Here is a 19,810-nt window from a genome sequence, read left to right on the forward strand (position 1 = left end):
GCTATAAAGCAACACTTGAGGAAATAGCTGTGGCAATGAACATGTTGTTATAGTTGGTTGACTAATACATCTTGATTGGTTTATTGATAGTTAACCCTCATATCTACTCAGAAATAGGTACCATCTATTCATATCTACTCAGAAATAGGTACCATCAAAATCACTTGGGACTTGGGGCTGGGTAGAGCTTTTGTACAAACCAAACTAACACTTTTGTACAAACCAAATGTAGCACTTTTGTACAATCCAAACTAGCAGTATAATCTTGTGGCTGTTCACTCAGAAAGACATGTCATACTTCCATTTCAGCATGATACTTTTGCAGAAATCTTGCAAACCCTGTTTGCTACAGGGTTATTTTTCTCCGATCTGTCATACTGTCCCTCTGGCAGAGAACATACATTTCCTGTGTGTCTCTGAAGCACACACATTCAAATGCTTCATGAAATTTCTTTTCTCTCCCACCTTAACTGATCCAGTACTGTGGATTATCAAGGACTAGCTTGCCTGCAAAAGGGATGGCAGTCCTTTTATATTTATATGTCAATGTCAAATTGAGCCAAATTAAGTATCCAATTAGGACATTAGAGAAATTGATTCACTGAAACATACACAAGAATTTAGCATGCCCTATTTCTCAACTTATCTCAGAGAGGACAAAATAAGTGGAAGTAAACACACAGCAATTTCAGATATATGATTTTGGGAATTAAGTGGACAGATGCTCATTAGGTGTGCAGTGTATTAACATAACTATAGACACATTGTCATTAGGCAACTGGAATCTCTCATAGCTCCATTTAAATAATTGCAAAGAATAAATCAAAGTAATTATACAATACCGTGGATGTTTACTTCAAAGTACATTCTATGAAATATAATGGAATATGCTTCCTATAAATCACTTTAAGGTTGTAGCTTAACAGTGCAAATTTTCCTTTGCTCTTAAGTTAAAAAAACACCCCAGAGTAGTTTATAACAATAAGAAATATGGTGGCTCCAGGAATTTTGCAGACTGGATGTGTCAAGTAAGTAGGCAATCTGCTTGAGTGATATGTGCAAATGTACACAGACACACAGACTGACTTACAAGAGCAAAGCCAACTGCAAGAAAAATTGGATGGCACTTCAGTAATATAAAAGTCCCAGAAACAGCTGGCATTTCTCAAAGCAAATGACTTGAAACACACAGAGAACACATAAATATGTTTTACAAAATCTCTATGGAAAAGAAGAGAAAGAAAAGCAGACTTGAGCATGTACAATTCTGCATGGAGGAGTGGTGAGAGAGGGGCTACTTAGTCTTACTTCTCTCAAAATAACTTCTGTAAATTCCACATACATATTTACACTGTAAATTTGCATCTGGAAAACTCTCTCTGTGTGTAAGCATGTGCATGTGCGTGTGCACATGAAGACTAAGGAGGCTTTGAGTAACCCCCCCCCCCAAAAAAAAACCAGCCAGCAAAGAAAGGGTTAAGCAGTTTCCCCTGCTTCTTTTCTCTGAAGAACAGTCTACCAGGTTACTTTTTATTAAAAAAGTGAAATGATCAGGGCTTCAGTACACACATTTGCATGTTACTGAGGTTTTGTATTAAACCTATTCATATCTCAGTGAGAAAACTCACAGGAATGCCAACCAACTAAGTTATAAACTATGTAGCTGTAATAAAACAGGTGCCAAGCCTTACCCACATAGGAGTGTAGTGAATTTGATGGGCCAGGATCATTTGCCCCCTCATTGCTGCTTACTGAGAGGACTGCAGCCTTTTCTATTTGACATAGATGGTTACTGTACTGTGAAATCCCAAGATCACAGTTCTGTCATTCAGCATCTGCTGGGCTGTCCTTGTTGGTTGTGTAGGCTGAAACTTCAGCTGGTGGAGAACGTGGTGGCCTAGTTTTTGGGATAGACAGACACTGATCTGGTTTGGATGACTGTATCTCAGAGTAATAAACTGAGACATGAGAATACATGTAAACTGGCTCCCTCCATCTTGTGTATGTTTTGATTAAACCTAGAAATCTTTAATTTTTAAATTTCATCTAAATGAAAAAACTATGGTTACCAGATTCAGAACAAACCAGGACATTAAGACAGCTTCTTATAGTGGTTTAAAGTCTTGGCTTACAACTAAGGTTTCCAAGTTTGGATGAAAGAAGTGAGGGAAGTATAATTAACAAAAGACATCTGAATTTAATTGCAGCATGGTGAGAAGAAAGGATGAAAGAGACTATGTGCATAGGATTGGCTATCAAAATGTTCTTGAGCTTAACTTTCAGAGCCATGATGGCTGGAAACTTGAGAATTAAAATGGGAGCTTTAGAAATAAAGGCCAAGTTCCATATGAAATAAATGGGTTCTGCATAAAACCATTGTTGTTGTTGTGTGCTTCCAAGTCATTTTTTTAAACTTATGGTGACTCTCAGGTAAATCTATCATAGGGTTTTCTTGGCATGTTTCTTCAGAGGGGGATTGCCATTGCCATCTTTTGAGGCTTAAAGAGTGTGACTTGCCCAAGTTGCCTAATAAGTTTTCAGAAAGTGCCAATTATACCTGGAAACAGAAGGAAGTCCCAATTATAGTATACCTGGAAACACAAGGAAGTCCCAGTTTTAATTAAAGGTGAGTACAGTGTCTGAATAAAAGGTCAACAAGAGCCCATCTATTCAGCCATCCAATATGTGTGTTCTGACCTTCTGAAAATGCAGCAAAATAAAGTCCTGATATCCACAGTCATCTTCCCACTAACTCCTGTGACCTGGCCTCCCAAGGCATTCTACTGAAATAATTAATATTCTAGCATGAGCAGCAGACAGATGTGAATGGATGCAGGCAAACCTTGTCACTCCAAGTAAAACACAGTATTCATGTATATTTGTAACATTATAGATATTAATGAAGTAATTTTAATAAGCAATTTTATAAATGAGATCTATACAGTTTAAAGAAATCCCAATGAGGAAAGATAATTGCCCAGAAAAACTGAATAAGATATGAGGAGTTGTGCTGAATCAGACCAAAGGCCTGTCTCCTTCAGCATTCTCTTCTTACAGTGGCTAGCCACATGTCTATGGGAAGACCACAAAGTGGGAGTTAGTTCAACGGCACTTGTCTAGGCCTGTTCCACATAATTGGTATTCAGAGCCATACTGCCTCCAGCACTGGGTTAAAATATAGCCATTGTGACTATCTAATGTTGATTCACATCTCATGGGAACAAACTCCATACTTTACCTCTGTGTGGCTCTCCCACAAGCTTCACTGGATGATCCTTGCTTTTGGTATGATATGATCAGAAGAAAAATGTCTCCCTATTTGCTTTTGTCACATCATGCATTATTTGCCCGCCCAGTGAAAATTAAGAGTGAGACACAAAATGTATGGATAAACTAAGGGTCACTGGTTCAGTCCCCAAAGTTGTTTTCTTTCCTATCCCTGAGTCTCATGACCAATAGGGAATTCCAGAGAAATCCCTTTCATAGAATCATAGAGCTGAATGAGACCTCAAGGACCATCCAGACCAAACCCCTGCCATGCAAAAATACACAAAGCACCCCTGACAGATGGCTATCCAGCCTCTGTTTAAAAACCTCCAAAGAAGGAGACTCTACTACACTCTGAGGCTGCATATTCCACTACCAAACAGCTCTGATCATCAGATTTAGGTACTGTATATACTCGACTATAAGTCGATCTCATATATAAGTTGAGGGTAGGTTTGGGGGGCAAAATTATGGTTTTTGATATGACTCATGGATAAGTCTAGGATAAAATTTAGGGCCATGCAACAAAGGATGTAAAGGACGAAGTTTACTGTCTTCATACAGAAATGTCTTATTCAGATCCTTCTGAGCCCAATTCCTCTTGGCACTCTTTTGAGGGGAAGCACCAAAGAGGTGCCACCACTGCCATTTTCCCACCCAAGCATTCAAAAATGCTAGAAGTAACATCATGGTGGAAAGAGTAGAAGGGGGTTGGTGCTTTTTTTGGGTGCTCCCAGGATGAACTAAGCTCTTACCTTTTGCCAAGGAGAAGAGTTAAAATGCACTATTTATAGTGGATAAGTTGAGCCAGCTTTTTCGGGTTAATTTTTTGACAAAAATGTCTAGATTTATACATGAGTACTGTGGGCCCTTGCTTTATGCGGTGGATCCTTTCCGGACCCCCCCCCCCCTGTGTAAAGCAACATGCACATATGCTTGAGTCCCATTATATCCAATGGGGTTCGCGCTCGCTCCGTGGCCGCGCGCATGTCCGGTGGCCGCACATGCCATATGCGAACCCCATTGGATATAATGGGGTGCGTGCTCACCATGCGGCTGTGTGCACACATTCTCCCCTTTCCCAAGCGGCTACAGCGTAAACTGAAAGCTGCCTATAATGAGTTTGCATATGGTGCGGGCTCACTGTAATACAGTAATCAAATATGAATTATGTTAAATAAATATTAAATAAATAAATAACTTTAAATACAAATTACTTACATTATATTCAAGCCATATTTTAAAAAAATTAAAGCAACACCCAAAGCCAATTTTCCCATAGTACCATGGTGAATTGTGAAGGCCAAGGGAGGAGCAAAATTCCTACCTGGCCTCAAAAAGGTGACCAGCTGAGGCCAGGATAAGTTAGTAGACCAAGAAATGTTGAAAGATAGTAGAAGTGTGATAAAGCAGTGATTTATTATAACTCTTTTTCTTTCTCTCCCCTCATACCTCAACCCAAAATTTTAATGGCATTGTTTCTCTCTTTTCCCTTCCAGGGGTACAAATGATGTCCCCAGGTAATTGCTGTTCCAGATGAGACAAGGCATGGGGCCAGAATTTCATCCCTGTTATGTCTCTTGCCTTCACTTACTTTTTTTCTAGGCTAAAATGTCCCAGTCATTGTAACTTTTCACATGTGCTGAGTTTCCATCTGCTATTGTTTGACTTTCTAAATGGAATTGCAGGAAAGTTTGTGTAATTTGGCAGAGTTGATTAATTCTGCTCACGTGACAAGAACTGAAGACTGATTAGCAAATTAGCAGAATTCATAATAACAGCTAATTGGCAGAACTTTTCTGTTTCAAATGCTTCAGTTGCTGGGTAAAGTGTAGGAGAGAAAGTATGCTTTCAGTTGTCCTCAAAACTGTGCACAAACCAAAGTAAAACTTATGTGATATTTGGCAATATTTAAAAGAGAAATTTTACCTGTGCTACTCCTGTTTCTTCCCTTTTTGGTTCATGGTTACCCTTGTCTCTCCCTCCTATTTTCACTTAGTGGCCAGGAACTATTTTGTCCATCTCTCTCTTTGTTCTGCTTATCTTACTTTATAGAGTTCCATGCACACTAATTGCACCATGCACACGATAACACAAACAGTGAGAGTGTCTTTTTATTTATAAACCATATCAATACCATTGGCAGTGTAGATCAGAAAGAGAACTCAGTTCAAATACCTAATATTAACAGATTTTATACTAAGATCAAAATATGATCTGTGAGTTTTGCTCATGTTCTAGAATTACTGAATGACACCTCCAAGGTTTCAGTATCTGGGATGATACAACCAGCCCTCCTTAACCATGAATTTGGCATCCAAGGATTCAACCATCAATGGTTTGAATATATATATATATATATATATGAAAATCAAACATTGATTTTGCCCTTTTATATTAAAAAAAACTACCATCTTACTACACCACTGTATATAATGGGATTTGAGCATCCATAGATTTTGGCATCTGCGGGGGCGGGTGGTGGTGGGTGTTCTAGGAACCAATTTCCTCCCTGCTGCTTCATTAACTGAAGTATCATCTGTAGAAATTTATCTAGTGAAGCTATCTTGTTATGTCATCTCTGCATCAGAAACACATTGCCATTTATTGTCATGAAACTGCCCTATCATCCGGCAAAGCAGATAGCTGCCACAAGTGGCAGGCCTGGAGATGGTGGGAAGAGAAAGAAGAGGCCCCAGTTAAAAAACATCACATCTTACCAAATTTTCACTTTAACCACATGAAACAATGTACATGTAAATACATTTAGGCTGTACATATGATATTGTAATTAAAATATATAATTTTAATTTTGCCAACCGTTTATGTCACAACCATTGCCATTACATTCAGTGATATATGGGAGTTATGATTTATGAGTAACAATAGTACAAAAACATTATTGAGTATTCTGTATGGTGTGGCATGGGAGAAGGTAATTGGCGGGTGACACTATGAATTACCACACTAGATGACACCAACCCTAGTGATGGCACTGCTGCACTCTTGAAATAAGATTTAACTCTCATGAGCTTACTACCTGGAGTAAGGAGGAAATGGGTAGGAGAGAGGTGGCATCTTGTCAATTGTCTCTAGAGACAAAAAGTATGGACTAGTCTCCTACAGTTGGTAAAGACATGGGGCATGAAAAACAAAACAAAAAAACCCACTCTATTATCTGTGCCCTTCTACTCCCCAGGTCTAATTCCTAACTTTTAGCAGTGAATCAGTTCAGACTGATTTTGTAAGTAAGATCTGTAAATTTTCTGATCATATCCTGCATAGGAAAAAAGGGAAGAGGGAAGGAAAATCAGGAAAAATGTGCATGAGAAGAAAGGGAAAGAAAAAATGAGAGTGAGAGTGAGAGTGAGAAGGGAGTGATCCCATACTGCTTTCTTCAGCCAGTCTGTTTGTGGCATGTGGCCCAGTTCTTGTTGTCTCATGGCCAACAATGATTATCCCAAGAGATAATGTGGCCCTCAACACAAAATATGATCCTAATCTTTGGTCTATAACCTCCTAATGCAGGGGTAGGCAACCTGTGGCCCACGGGCCGGATGCAGCCCGGCGAGGCCTTGGGACCGGCCCCAGCCCGGTCCTGCCGCCGATTGCTGCCGGGGCCTTTGGGGGGCAATTGTCTATAGAAGCCTCAGAAACATGTATTTACATTAACATTTTTTTAAAAACCAGCAATTTTTTTCACGTGTCCTCCAATTTTTTTTAAAAAAAGTGTCTTCCATTTGGAAATTTTGTCCTACATTTGTCCTGGTTTATTTATATATTTAATTTTAATTAATTAATTTATTTTTTGGCTTCGGCCCCCCAGTTGTCTGAGGGACAGCAACCCAGCCCCCAGCTCAAAAAGATTGCCTACCCCTGTCCTAATGTGTCTAAACTAAAAAAATAGGTAAGTAGAAACTGACAACTATAGGAACCCAGCCATTAACATCAGGCTTGGGAAATGAATAGCTCTCTAAATGTTGCTAGACTTAAACTGCCATCACCCCTCACCACTGGTAGTGCTGGTTGGGGCTAATGGGAAGTATAGTCCAATAACATTTGGCCATGCCTACAAATTATTAATATTTCAATTTTATTAAAGCATCTATAATTGAGACGCCACAACCGAGAGCTTGTCAACACTACATATATGTTGTGTGTTGTGTAGTTTTGCTTTCAAGTTGTTTCTGACTTATGGTAACCCTACAGTGAACCTATCACAGGCTTTTCTTGGCAGGTTTCTTCAGAGGGGGGTTGTCTTTGCCATCCTCTGAGGCTGTGAGACTGTGGCTTGCCCAAGGTCACCCAGTGGGTTTTCATGGCTGATTGGGGATTTGAACTCTGGTCTCCAGAGTCAATGCTCAAACCACTACACCATGCTGATTCTCACTAAGGATATACATTGGACTTAACCCATTCCTTGTGTGATCTGACCAGGTGACATACAGCCACAATTGCAGCATAAATGCTATTTTAGGTTTAAGAGAACCCACAGTTTTCTTGGCTGTCTGGACAGCTGGATCAGGTCTAATTTGGCCTGAAACTCAAGTGCCTTCAGTTCTCTTTGCTGTTTAGACAAATGGATCAGGCCCAATTTGGCCTAATCCAGTTGTCCAGGCAGCAAACAAAGCACCATCTCCCTTACCCTACACTGGGCAGCATATGGAAAGGGATGGATTCACTTTGAAGATGCTGCCATCATCTTGCCAGCCAAGATGATGGCAGCATCTGCAAGAGCCTAGCCATTACCATCACTTCTGCTGAGGGTAGACTGGGGCACCCATGAGATCAACAAGAAAGAGGTTGAGTGATCTTCTCCTTGTTGAGCAGATGGCAGGGCATCCTGTCCTGCCCTTAGCAGATGCAACAGCAATGCCCAGACTCTAACAGGTAGCTGCTTAGTCAATCAGATGGTAATGGCAGCAGTGACACTGAGGGAGATTGGCCAAAGGTGCTGATGCAGTGTTGGCCCTTCTGGCTCATGTGCACAATGACATGCCGACACACCAGGCTTGGCCCAGTGTGTGTGGTCCCCATTGTGATCAGTCTGTGGCCAGTCTGGGGTATAATGCTCTGGACTGGACATGGATTAAGCGGCTGGTATAGATGGCCCCTGAAAAGGCGCTTACTATAGTCAATGCAAAGTGGTCTGATGGTATCGGCTGATGATCCTCTCTTAATGAGTCTATACCACAGGCAGACTGATATAGAGAAGGATGCTCTCAAAGTATTTCTGATTACAAGAATGGGTGAGCAATTACTCCACTGTGGCACCACTTCTGGCCTTTTAGAATGCCTTTCTGAAGTGGGAAAAATGGCAGCTGCTGTAGCTCTTTGGTGCTTGCCCTCAAAGAAGTGCTGAGTGAATAGAGAGGGTCAGTGCTTCTTTTGTATTCTCCCAGGATGGACTAAGTTCTCACCTTTTGCCACACTGCTAGAGAAGGGGATTCCAGTGATTTTATTCCAGTGATGAAGAACTGGGCTTTGAGGGATTTTAATTAGGCATTTGTCAGCTTTTGGGGGTTAAAATCAGGCAAAAATATGACATTAAAGTTAAAGGCTGTAATCACTGCTAACATAGTCACAATTTTCTTTGCTTTGTCATCATATCCTTTTTGACATGTGCATATTTTCTTAGCCTTGCTCATGCCTGGTCACCTCCCCTACATATGACATAGCCACCATCTACCATAGTTCCCTACTCAGCCATCCAGCCTTTTGGATGAGCACAAATAGTTATGCCTGAAGGAATTTTGTAAGTTCTTTGGCATTATTTTCCTTTGCTTTGTTCTTTACATTCTTTGTTACATGCCCCTATGTTTTACCCCTGACTTATCCATGGATCATATCAAAATCTATAATTTTGGCCTCAAAACCTGCCCTTGATTTCTACATGCATATATAAGGTATAGAGATGGAATCCATTCAAATTCAAACAAAAACTTGTCAACAAATGTGAAAAAACAAAGCAATGATCCACGACTGGTGTAGGATAAGATCTTCACATGTAAAGATACATTAAATATCAAAGTCAGAATTATCCATGCCATTGAATTTCTAGTTTCTATGTATGGTTATAAAAGCTGGATAGTGAAGAAAGCTGACAGATAGAGAATCAACTCATTTGAAAAGTGATGCTGAAGAAGAATTCTATAGATACCAGAGACTGCTAAAATGGGTCTTAGAGCAAGTCAGGCCTGAGCTCTCACTAGAAGCAAAGTTGACTGAATTGAGGCTGTCATATGTTAGACATATGATGAGATTACATGACTCATTAGAAAAGATGATAAAGCTCTATAAGGTAGAAGACAGTAGGAAATGAAAGAGACAGCACTACAGCTGGAGTGATTGAATCAAGGAAACCATTCCCCTGAGTTTGCAATCCCTAAGCAGCGCAGTTGATGACTGGGGCTCTTGGAAGTCTCTCATTCAGTTGACCTGACAGTCAATAATAGCAACAACAGTGTGTGTGTGTGTGTGTGCATGTATACTTTCATCCTTAATATTGATTATTTTTATCTTGAGTGTATCCTACTAGATGCCATTTGCCCACATATTTCTCAGTTTCTTTAAAGAAATCTTAGGCCTGGTACAACCGGGTGCTTAGTGGCATGACAGCAGCAATTTTAGGGTTCAGGAACATGCAGCAACCGTACGCTCCCAAACCCTAATACGTATGGGCAGTGCCTTCCATACGGCGCACATGTCCATGATGTGCGATGCATCCAATTGGCATGGTGCACAAGACACATCAGCGTGATGCCCCAGGGCGCAAATGGCATTTTGGCGGCATCGCAGGAAGGAGATCCAATTTGGAGCTCCTTTTTGCAGCAGACCATTGTCGTGGCCGTGGCAATGATCCAAAGGAGAAAGGGATGACCTCTGGCCTCCCCTTTCTTCTAATCTGTACCGAGCCATAGAATGTCAACAAAGATAGAATTACTGGCTGCTGGTAGTTCCTGTGTCAGTGGGATGGTGAATCTACTTCAGGATTTAGAAATAAACTTAAAGGAGCAGCTAAATTGCTAAATCTTTTTTGGAGATAGAGTCTACCCCTTGGGTATCCTCTTTAAATTTCAGGCTAAAACCCAGAGAGGATTCACACAAAGCCTCCAGCTGTCACTGCAATTCATCACCTGCTGAGCAAACCCCATACAAATCAATAATAGCATGATCAAAAATGTGTTTTTTTGAGTGTATAGTTTTAAAAATGATATAAAAGCTTAGCTATGTACATATTTCACCGGGCAGCCTGCTGGGAAAGTACCCACCATTTCAAATGACACTTGGAATTAAACTAGTGATCTCTAGAGTGAAAGGCATGATTTGTTGTAGTTTATGCTTTAAAAGCCTCCCTCTCTCTACTTCAAGCTATAACCTCATCTGGACTGGACACAGAGGTGGCAACTGAACATGATTGGCCATACATTATGCAACAACAGCAGGGCAAATGACTAAATTTACAATATACTATTTAGTCTTCACATTCTCAGAATGAAATTGACCTTCAAGTGACAGACTTTTACATGGTGAGTTACCTAAGCCAAATATGTTAGGTATTCAGACTCTTTAGGGCCTTTTGCAGAGAATTGGAAGCTCTCTGTGTGACAGATTTTATCTAGATAGGAAGGCAAAGATGACAAGAGCAAGAGGGAAAAAGCAGCTGACAGGCAGACCAGCAGGCTATGAAAATTCTGGCTCTTTTGTCAGTACTACCGTCAGTACTACCAATCAGGCATATATCCGAGCTGGCTGAAGGAATAGAGAAAATGATATAATGTGACAAATATGACTCTCACCTCAACCACTATACCTGCTGACAGATTCACCATTCTTATTTCAAAGTATTCTCGGGATATTTGGGCTAGGGTTGCTAGGAGCTGTAGTCCAACAATGCCTGGGGATTTGCACAATTCCTCCTGATTATTAAAACACTAGTCCCTTTGTTTGTGATGTCCCCTTGCTTTTCTAAAATTATAAATTTGATCCAGCTTTCATGTCTCACATGTGTCCTCAGTTGTTCATTTGTCCAACATTTCTGGTTCTGTGTTCTCTATTGCTTTGTTTACTTCAGCTGACTATTCAGAACTACCCATAATTAAGTGCTTGAAGTATGGGGAAACTAAATGATGGGTTGGTTCCATTATATTTTGAGAAGATTTTAGCTACCATGTTTATAGATTGGGGGACATGATTTGTCTAAAGGTTAGGAAATATCAGAGATGATACCCCCTTGGACCATACTGTAAAAACAGTAGAGACTTCTGCTTGAAAGGAGGAACCCTCAGATACACACATTAGTCAACCCAAGAAGAATCTATTGATGCTTCCCATTTTCCCTATGTTGCAGATTCACTAGCATATGTGGGGGATGGTCTTTTGAGCAATGAATTTTGTAGAACTTTGTAACAGCCCTGAGCCACAGCAAAATGATTATCCCTTTAGTCCAGTGACAAATGGGAGCGGAACTGTATAGGCTTGTTCTACTTTCCTCTCATAGGATGGGGTGTAGTAGGTACAAGCTTGTAGCAGGATGTCCTTCAATAGTCTCATGCTTCTCCCCAGGCATAAGATTAAGCTGTCCAAAACCAGGGCATGGAAGTAGAAACTGTTTTCAGTGGTGGAACTTAGCCAAGAAAAGGCAGAATTATCCAATGATTTTCTCTGCAGGATGCTTTCCTCTTCAATACTAAATGCAACCCAAAATACACTAATTAGAGGAGAAAGTCACCAGGGCAGAGAGCATGGCTTTCATGCAGACCTGTCCTTCAGCAATTACTGCATTACAAATAGCACTATAAAAACCACTGAATGGAAATGTCAAGAAATACTCAAGATTTAGTTTGCACAATCCACCCAGGAATGTCATTTGTGATGAGCTGGAGTTCAATCAGACTGGGAGGAAGTAGTATATAAATCATTGAGGTACCATGTAGCATCAGCCCAATCTATAATGATATCCATGGTTTAATCCATCATAAAACATAAAAATAGCCATATTACCTGGAGCAATTGTAGCTTTATCACAGACTACAAAACAAATGCCACAGTGAGATCTACTAAGATGTCTATTCTAAGCCTATGTCTGTCCAGCTACCTGTAGACAATAGTTTAGGCTAGTCATACGTATCTATAGTAATAGTAATAAAATTTATTCGGTCTTTGACCAGTATAAAAACAAAACCACACAAACAGCCTATCAGTATAACAGTAACAGGTTAAAATATAAACTGATAGTAGACTATACATATACAATATCCAAACAGATCTTTCTACAACATATCTATATTATATTGTGGTATATTGAACTTAGTGCACTATATTAACATTATATATATGTGTGTGTGCCATTGCTTGTATTACCATGTTTTGAGTATTTTGAAACGGCCCTCGGGCTATTCAATAAACATACTGACTGACTCTAGACAATAGATTAAGAAATAGTGCATATGTGCCTCTTCATTGCTCCACTGTAACATTAACTTAAAACTTGCAAGTGTGAAAAAGACATCAAGTATCAGCCGGCTTTCCTTCAATAACTGGCATACAGCACTATTGATGGAGCTAGTTCACACATTCAGCTAAGAACTATTGAGTGCCAGTTACTGATTTTTGTATACACCTATGAGAATGAGATTGAATCAAACTTTGCACAATATAAGCATTACTCACTACCTCTTTAGAAACCTGGGAAGACAATTACACCATTCAGCATTACAATCACGCCACCAATTGCACCACTTAACCCACATTATTGCACCCTTTCAGTAGGGACTATTACCCATTTTATTATATACACAGATTATAAAACTACTCTCTCTCTCTCTCTAACCCTTATCTGCAACCCTTTGAATTACACAAGGCTGTAATTGCAAAAAGAGCTTCCAGTGACAACCTGAGCCATTTATTAATTCACGTGACATACCCCTAAGAGTTTTGTTTGTATTGTTTTTACAAGGAAAGAACTCAGTTCTCATGTTAGTCAAGTGTCAGTCTCACTAAAAAACTTTCCAGGAAGTTTGTCATAAATTTAGCTTTTTCTGTGATGTTGTCACTCCAAGCTGACAACTGGTGAGCAGAGCACTCTTGTACAGCATGTACTGCTAGGCAAGGTACTTACTGGATTGAGGCAGGTTTTTCTTTTCTACTGGTCACCCTGACAGGCTTCAGTTCTTCCCCATCCTGCTGTAGATCAGTCATTAGCACCATCGGAAGCAAGGCACACTCCACTCTTCCCCCTCCCACTATTCCTAGCAATGTTTGAACAAGACTCACTCCAAGCTTTTCCAGTCCCCCCCTTCCCTGCCTCCTGTCACAGTACACTGCTTTGCACCTTCAAAATCCAAATGGAAAACAGCTTGCTCTCTCCTCTTCCTCTCACTGTGGTTTCTCACTAACCTGAGCAAGTTTGAACTGGTGGTGCTGTTGGATGAAGCAAGTGAGAAGGGAGGGGAAAAACCCAGAGAAGACACATCCCTCTTCTCAACCCACAAACTAGTTAGGAGGAAAGGACACACATGCACACACACTAAAATAAAACCTGTTGAACAAGCTTTGCATCAGAGAGGAAATGATTACTCAAGCACAGAAAAGTAGATTCGAATTTCAATTACTGGTTGTTGTTGTTGTTGTTTTAACCTGGAAAGTCCAAGGGTTTCCGCTCCCCTCCAGTTTCAAGAAAGTTATTGTAGTAGGATTTAGGCATGCTGAATTTAAGAAGTGTTCATAACTACAAATCAGCCAGATAAGAAATGGAGGGAGGGGGTGGCAGGAGGAGGAAGAGAGTTCCAAAGCAACCGACCATGATCTTGACTCCTTATATGACTTCAAGGGACTGGCTTGGTACAGAGTTTAAATTATTCAGACAGGATGTTGGGCTCCTGAGGTACTGTTTCTTGGTTGCTTAAAACAAAAGGTCTGCTCAATGTTTTATGTGGGAATGAGAAAGGTGACAAGGGGAAGGCACACTAACGTGAGTTGGTCTTTGATTCCCAGCAAACGGGCAAAACACTTGGGATGTAATTCTTTCCTAAAACAGTTCTGAAAGGAATCAACAAGACATTTTCACTATTTTCTTCCTGTTACAAGAACGTCTAGCTTATTTGAAGGCAAGGAATTATTTTGTGCAAAATTTGCACTTTTTTGAACAGAAAACAACACCTTCTGTCCAGATGCTGTTTTCTGTGCAAATGTTGTGTAGAACAAACACCCAATTGCAGCATTTTCTGCACAGAAATATTTATGAGTATAGATACTGTTTTCTGAACTGCAAAGATTCTTGTCATTCCATGATTCTTTTCATCAGGATTTCTTGACACTCCTGAAATGTTTGTCAACCACCTTTTGATTTTTTTTAAAAAAATATTCCTTCCATCTTTCTAAAACAAACATTCATGAACCCATATTCCAGTTGACTAGAAAAAAAGCATTTTAAAGTTTACTACCAGTTTGACGTGCATGGCAGTTATGTTATAATTTCATGTGATGTTGCCCTGAGGCATTATTATGATACTCTTAAAGCCCAGTTTTCTTAGAAGTCATTTTTTTCACTTGCTATACTCCTATTTTTTTCACAGATGCTTGAAAAGAGTATGTGTGTGAAGGTATTTTGTTGTACGTTTATTATGCCACAACCAGAAAAGATTCATTGACTCCTGTCTGCAGATTAAACCAGTTAAAGTGGCAAGAGTTTTACCAAAAATAACTATTGGAAGCTCTATGATTCATCCTGAGGAAACCATGAGGTTGGACTTTTGTGTAAGGTTCCCTTCCCTCCTATGCATTTATAGATCTGATCATGCTGCTTTCCTATGGGGCAATAAACTTTGCAATAATTGTCATAACGTTGGTTTGAATTACACAACACCAGGAAACTCCTTTCCTATCAAAGCGAACAAAACCCCTTCACCACAAGCATTTAGTAAAGATCTTTCTAAGGTTCAAAACATACTGCAGAAATAATCCAGTTTGAGACCACTTTTACTGCCCTGGCTCAAGGCTCTGGAATTCTGGGAGCTGGAGTTTGTTGTGTACCCAGAGCAGAGCGGAGTCCCACAACAAATTCCATAGCCCTAAGCCATGGCAGTTAAAGCGGTGCCAAACTAGGTTATTGATGCAGCTTCAGTTGCCTAAGCCACTAGCAGGAAATAAGATGGAATGATGGCACTTAAAGCAGTATCAAAGTGCTACAACTGGGTACTGTGAAAGAGAATATGGATACAAACTACAAAGACTACAAAGAGATTTATTTTGTTCTCCCTGGTTTGATCATCATTTACTATGAGAGTTTGCTTAGAGAGAAAAAAACATCCATACATGCTTTTATTTAGGAGGTACAGTGTATAATCCTATACATGTCTATTCAGAAGTAAGACCACTAACTACAATAAGAGTTATTTCCTACAAAGTAAGCATAGGATTGCCACTTTACCTAATAATAATAATAATAATAATAATAATAATAATAATAATAAATTATTTACGGTATTTATACCCCGTCCTTCAGCCCTAAAGGCTATCAGAGCAGCTTACAATTATTATATTTAATTAGATGGTTCCCTGCCCTGAGGCTTACAATCTAAAAGACACAACACAAAAGGAGAAGGGAATGGTGGTGGGAAAGGGGATGAGATTCAGTGGTTATTCTCTCCCTCTGAGGCCTGGACCAAGGCAGATGGACTGGAGGGAGGCCTCTTCTTTTTCAGGCTAGCCCTGATGGAGCTGGGCCTGCCTGTTCGCTCCCTCGCAGTCCGAAGGATGACAGTTATCATGGAGGGAAGGCTCTCTTTCTTCAGGCTAGCCCTGATGGAGCTGGGCCTGCCTGTTCACTTCCTCACAGTCCAAAGGATGACAGTTATCATGGAGGGAGGGCTCTCTTTCTTCAGGCTAGCCCTGGTGGAGCTGGGCCTGCCTGTTCACTCCCTCGCAGGTCACCTCCTATCCCGCCTCCTCAACAAGACTGAGGCGGCTTTGGATTGTGTTACTAATTCAGTCAAACCTGTTGAATCATTTTAAACTTGAAACTGAGCCAGGAACCTTGGCCCGAAACAGACAGGCCAAAGATGCGGCTTCTGGCTGTGTTCAGGGTGTAGCATTTAGTTGATGCACACCCTGAATGTGTCCAGAAGCTGTCCCATGCCCGTGTTTTTGCAGAAGTAGTTGGCCAAAAAGGAGTGGACAAGATCCACTTCTTCTGCTGGCCTGGTGTAGGACTGCATGGATCAGGGCCGAGTGCGTGCAGTTGCTGCCATCAGAGCAGCCTCACACCACTCTTTCTGGGCTGTCTGTTTTGGCCCCTAGACATCAGAACCAGAATTATTAGCACACTATGAGGCTGTGCACACAGGCCATAAAGGCTGGCCTGAGGGCGGAATCAGGGCGTGATGTCCACACAACGTACAGCATCACGGCACTCCTCTGGTGCTGCATCCACACAATGCAGCACTAAAGGAGTGTCTTAAAGCCGTGGCACAGCGGCTATCACACCCTTTCCATGGCGCAAAAATGAGCTGCTTTTTGCAGTTCCTTTTTGCACCCTGGAAAGACCAGATTGGGGCCATGCCATATGGTTGTCATAGCCCTGATTTGGCACAGCTGGAGGCAGCTGCAGGCTGCCCCTTAGGGGTGGTCTGCACAGTCTCCTATGTCTGGAATACTCTTGGGGAGTTACAAATTTATAATCTAGAATTACATATTTGTAAGTGTTAGCATTCATGATCCCTACATATCCCCTAGTTTAGGGGACAGGTAGCAACTGTGAAAGTGCCCCATCCCAATTTACCAGGAAGCAGCCATATGATCAAGGAGGATCTGTTTTTCTGTTGCTTGAGAAACAGCTGACTGATGCCCCCTGCTTATGTGATGGCGGATTGTGACAAAGGACTTGCTTTTGCCCGTCACAATGGAGATTGCTCTTGGAGAGGGTAGAACAGGCAGCTTCCTGAGCAACAGGGGAATGGATCCCCATTGATCACAGTGGCTGCTTCCCAAGAAGTGGGGATCGGGTTGGGGGAGGTTGGGCCAGATTTCACGTTGGATATACTTTGTAACTCTTTAACAGGATTCCAGCCAATAGGCATAGTAAACCTGATAGCAATCAAATGAATTTATTAAGAACTTGTTCATATATGCATAGAGTTAACTAAGAACTGGTGCGAACTAGAATAGAAATGTTTGTAACTTCTCTCTCTAATACATATTCCTTTCTACCAGTTTAACTAACATTACTGCTCTCATTTTTTTAAAAAAATTATTCAAACGGAGATTACCAATTTTTCCAAAATTAGTTCACTTAATTATTTCTAAAATTTGGCACATCATTGTCTAATTCAAGGACACTACTACTGCTTTACAATACAGCAGTAAAAAAATTCTTAAATCTAACAATGAAAATACCATAAAATCATTAAAAAAACCCCCTAACATCCAGAATCTAAACCAATGGTCCCCAAACTGTGCCCTTTAAGAGATTTTGGACTTCAGCCATGTTGGTCAGTATTCTGGGATTCTGGGAGCTGAAGTCCAAAATCCCTTAAAGAGCACAGTTTGGGGACCGCTGAACAGAAAGCTAATATACTGTTGCTTTTGAATTACTGCTTAGGGAGCAAAATGAATTTGCTCATGTGTCCCTGCAATTTCCTATGGCTTGTTTTTCTAATATGTATCATTTTCTATTACAGTGACTGATTTTTTGGTTAAAAACATAAAATGCACACTTCCACTGGGTGGCATATCTTTCCCCATACTAATGCATTTTATTTTAAGATTTATACTCCCCTTTTCTTAAAAAAAGGTGGGTGGTTTCCATTGTCAATGGGGTGGTGAATCCACTCCAAGTTTTATACCAGACCTTAAAGAAGCCATATAAGGTTCCAGATGCCATTTTCAAACCAAGGTCATTACTTTGGCTAGCTCCTTTAAAACCTGGAGCAGATTCATTGGCCCGCTAACATTGAAGACACGAAATACCACTTCCCTTCTCCAAAATTATTTTTCTACATACACTGACTTGATATGTAGATATATTAAACATACATGCCACTTGGCACTTGTAGCCTCTGAAATACTTTGGTCAATCCCTTATTCTTGGAGAATGTTCCCTTTTGTTTTATCCCACTATTTCTGTGACCAGAGAAATGTTCTCCTTCAGAGCTTGGAAAATTTGTTTTGGAGACTCCAAAAATCTCCCAGTCAGCCTTGTCTTTGTAGTTATCTGAATGTTCAGAAAGGCAAGCACTGAAGCCCAGACCACACTAGAAGCCAAAGTTCAGTCTACAAGACTTGCATGTAGAGCGGAGTACTAGTGGCACAAGATGGAAAGTACTTGCATATGATAGTCAAGGCCCTTTGTCTAAGGAGATTATCGCACTGTGTTCTGAGAACGTTCCTATCATCACGTGATGAGAACGTTCCTGGAACAGATATTACTGCATTAGTAAACTAGAACGTGATCAGAACGTGATCAGAACTGCATTTTACCGCACAGCGATTCCTGAAACCGTTCCGAGAACATATTCCACCAAGGCCGCCTCCGTCTCCTGATTGGCTGAAAGAATGACAGGCAGGGAGGCAGTGAAGCAGGCAGGCGAGCGACTGCAGTGAGGGAAGGGGTGTGTGTGAGAGAGAGAGGGGGGAAAGGAGGAGGGAGGGAAGGGAGGGAAGAAGGAGGGATCGGGAGGAAGGCAGGGAGAAAGAGAAATGAGGAGAGATGAGCCTTGCAAGTTACATCCCAAACCTCCTTTGCAAGGCTGGGAAGAAGGAGGAGCTCCATGCAGGTCTCTTCAAGCCGAAGGAAAGCAAGTTGCCAGGAAGGGGACTGGGCCAAGGGCAGAGCCCCGGCAGCCATAGCAGCTCTTTAAACCGGTTAGAAAAGAAGAGTCCTCTGCTGTCATCCCAATTCCCCATTTAGGCTGCTTGTCAGCCTTTTGCCTCCTGTGTGTGTGCGCATGTAATGTGTGCCTTCATAGAATCATAGAATCATAGAGTTGGAAGAGACCACAAGGGCCATCCAGTCCAACCCCATTCTGCCATGCAGGAAATCACAATCAAAGCATCCCCAACAGATGGCCATCCAGCCTCTGCTTAAAGACCTCCAAGGAAGGAGACTCCACTACACTCTGAGGAAAGAGTGTGTTCCACTGTCAAACAGCCCTTACTCTCAGGAAGTTCCTCCTAATATTGAAGTGGGATCTCTTTTCCTGGAGCTTGCATCCATTGCTCCGGGTCCTAGTCTCTGGAGCAGCAGAAAACAAGCTTGCTCCCTCATCAATGTGACATCCCTTCAAATATTTAAACAGGGCTATCATATCACCTCTTAATCTTCTCTTCTCCAGGCTAAACATCCCCAGCTCCTTAAGTCGTTCCTTGTAGGGCATGGTTTCCAGACCTTTCACCATTTTAGTCGCCCTCCTTTGGACACGCTCCTTTTTGAATTGTGGTGCCCAGAACTGGACACAATATTCCAGGTGGGGCCTGTGAGCTTCCCTCCCCGCTTTAATTCTTGTCTGGCTCTTTGCTATGGAATTCTGGGAGTTGTTTGCTTGCT

The 19,810-nt window shown here is 41.1% G+C and overlaps 1 protein-coding gene across 2 annotated transcripts in view; it reads right to left on the reverse strand.

Annotated features, from left to right (window-relative positions):
• Positions 1-19,810, reverse strand: part of GRAMD2B (GRAM domain containing 2B) — a 74,657-nt gene that overhangs the window by 40,280 nt on the left and 14,567 nt on the right. Inside the window, exon 1 of one of the 2 annotated variants that reach the window (XM_089491485.1) lies at positions 13,388-13,634. The exons of the other annotated variant lie outside the window; for it this stretch is intronic. Within the exon in view, the coding sequence (XP_089347611.1) occupies positions 13,388-13,476 (89 nt within the window). The 5' untranslated portion in view covers positions 13,477-13,634. Of the gene's footprint in view, positions 1-13,387; positions 13,635-19,810 lie in introns of those variants that run through there. 2 annotated transcript variants of the gene reach the window in all.

Source organism: Sceloporus occidentalis, unplaced genomic scaffold (genome assembly GCF_023333645.1).
Source record: "Sceloporus occidentalis isolate IW3139 unplaced genomic scaffold, rSceOcc1.0.p SCAF_1, whole genome shotgun sequence".
Classification (NCBI taxonomy): Eukaryota; Metazoa; Chordata; class Lepidosauria; order Squamata; family Phrynosomatidae; genus Sceloporus; species Sceloporus occidentalis.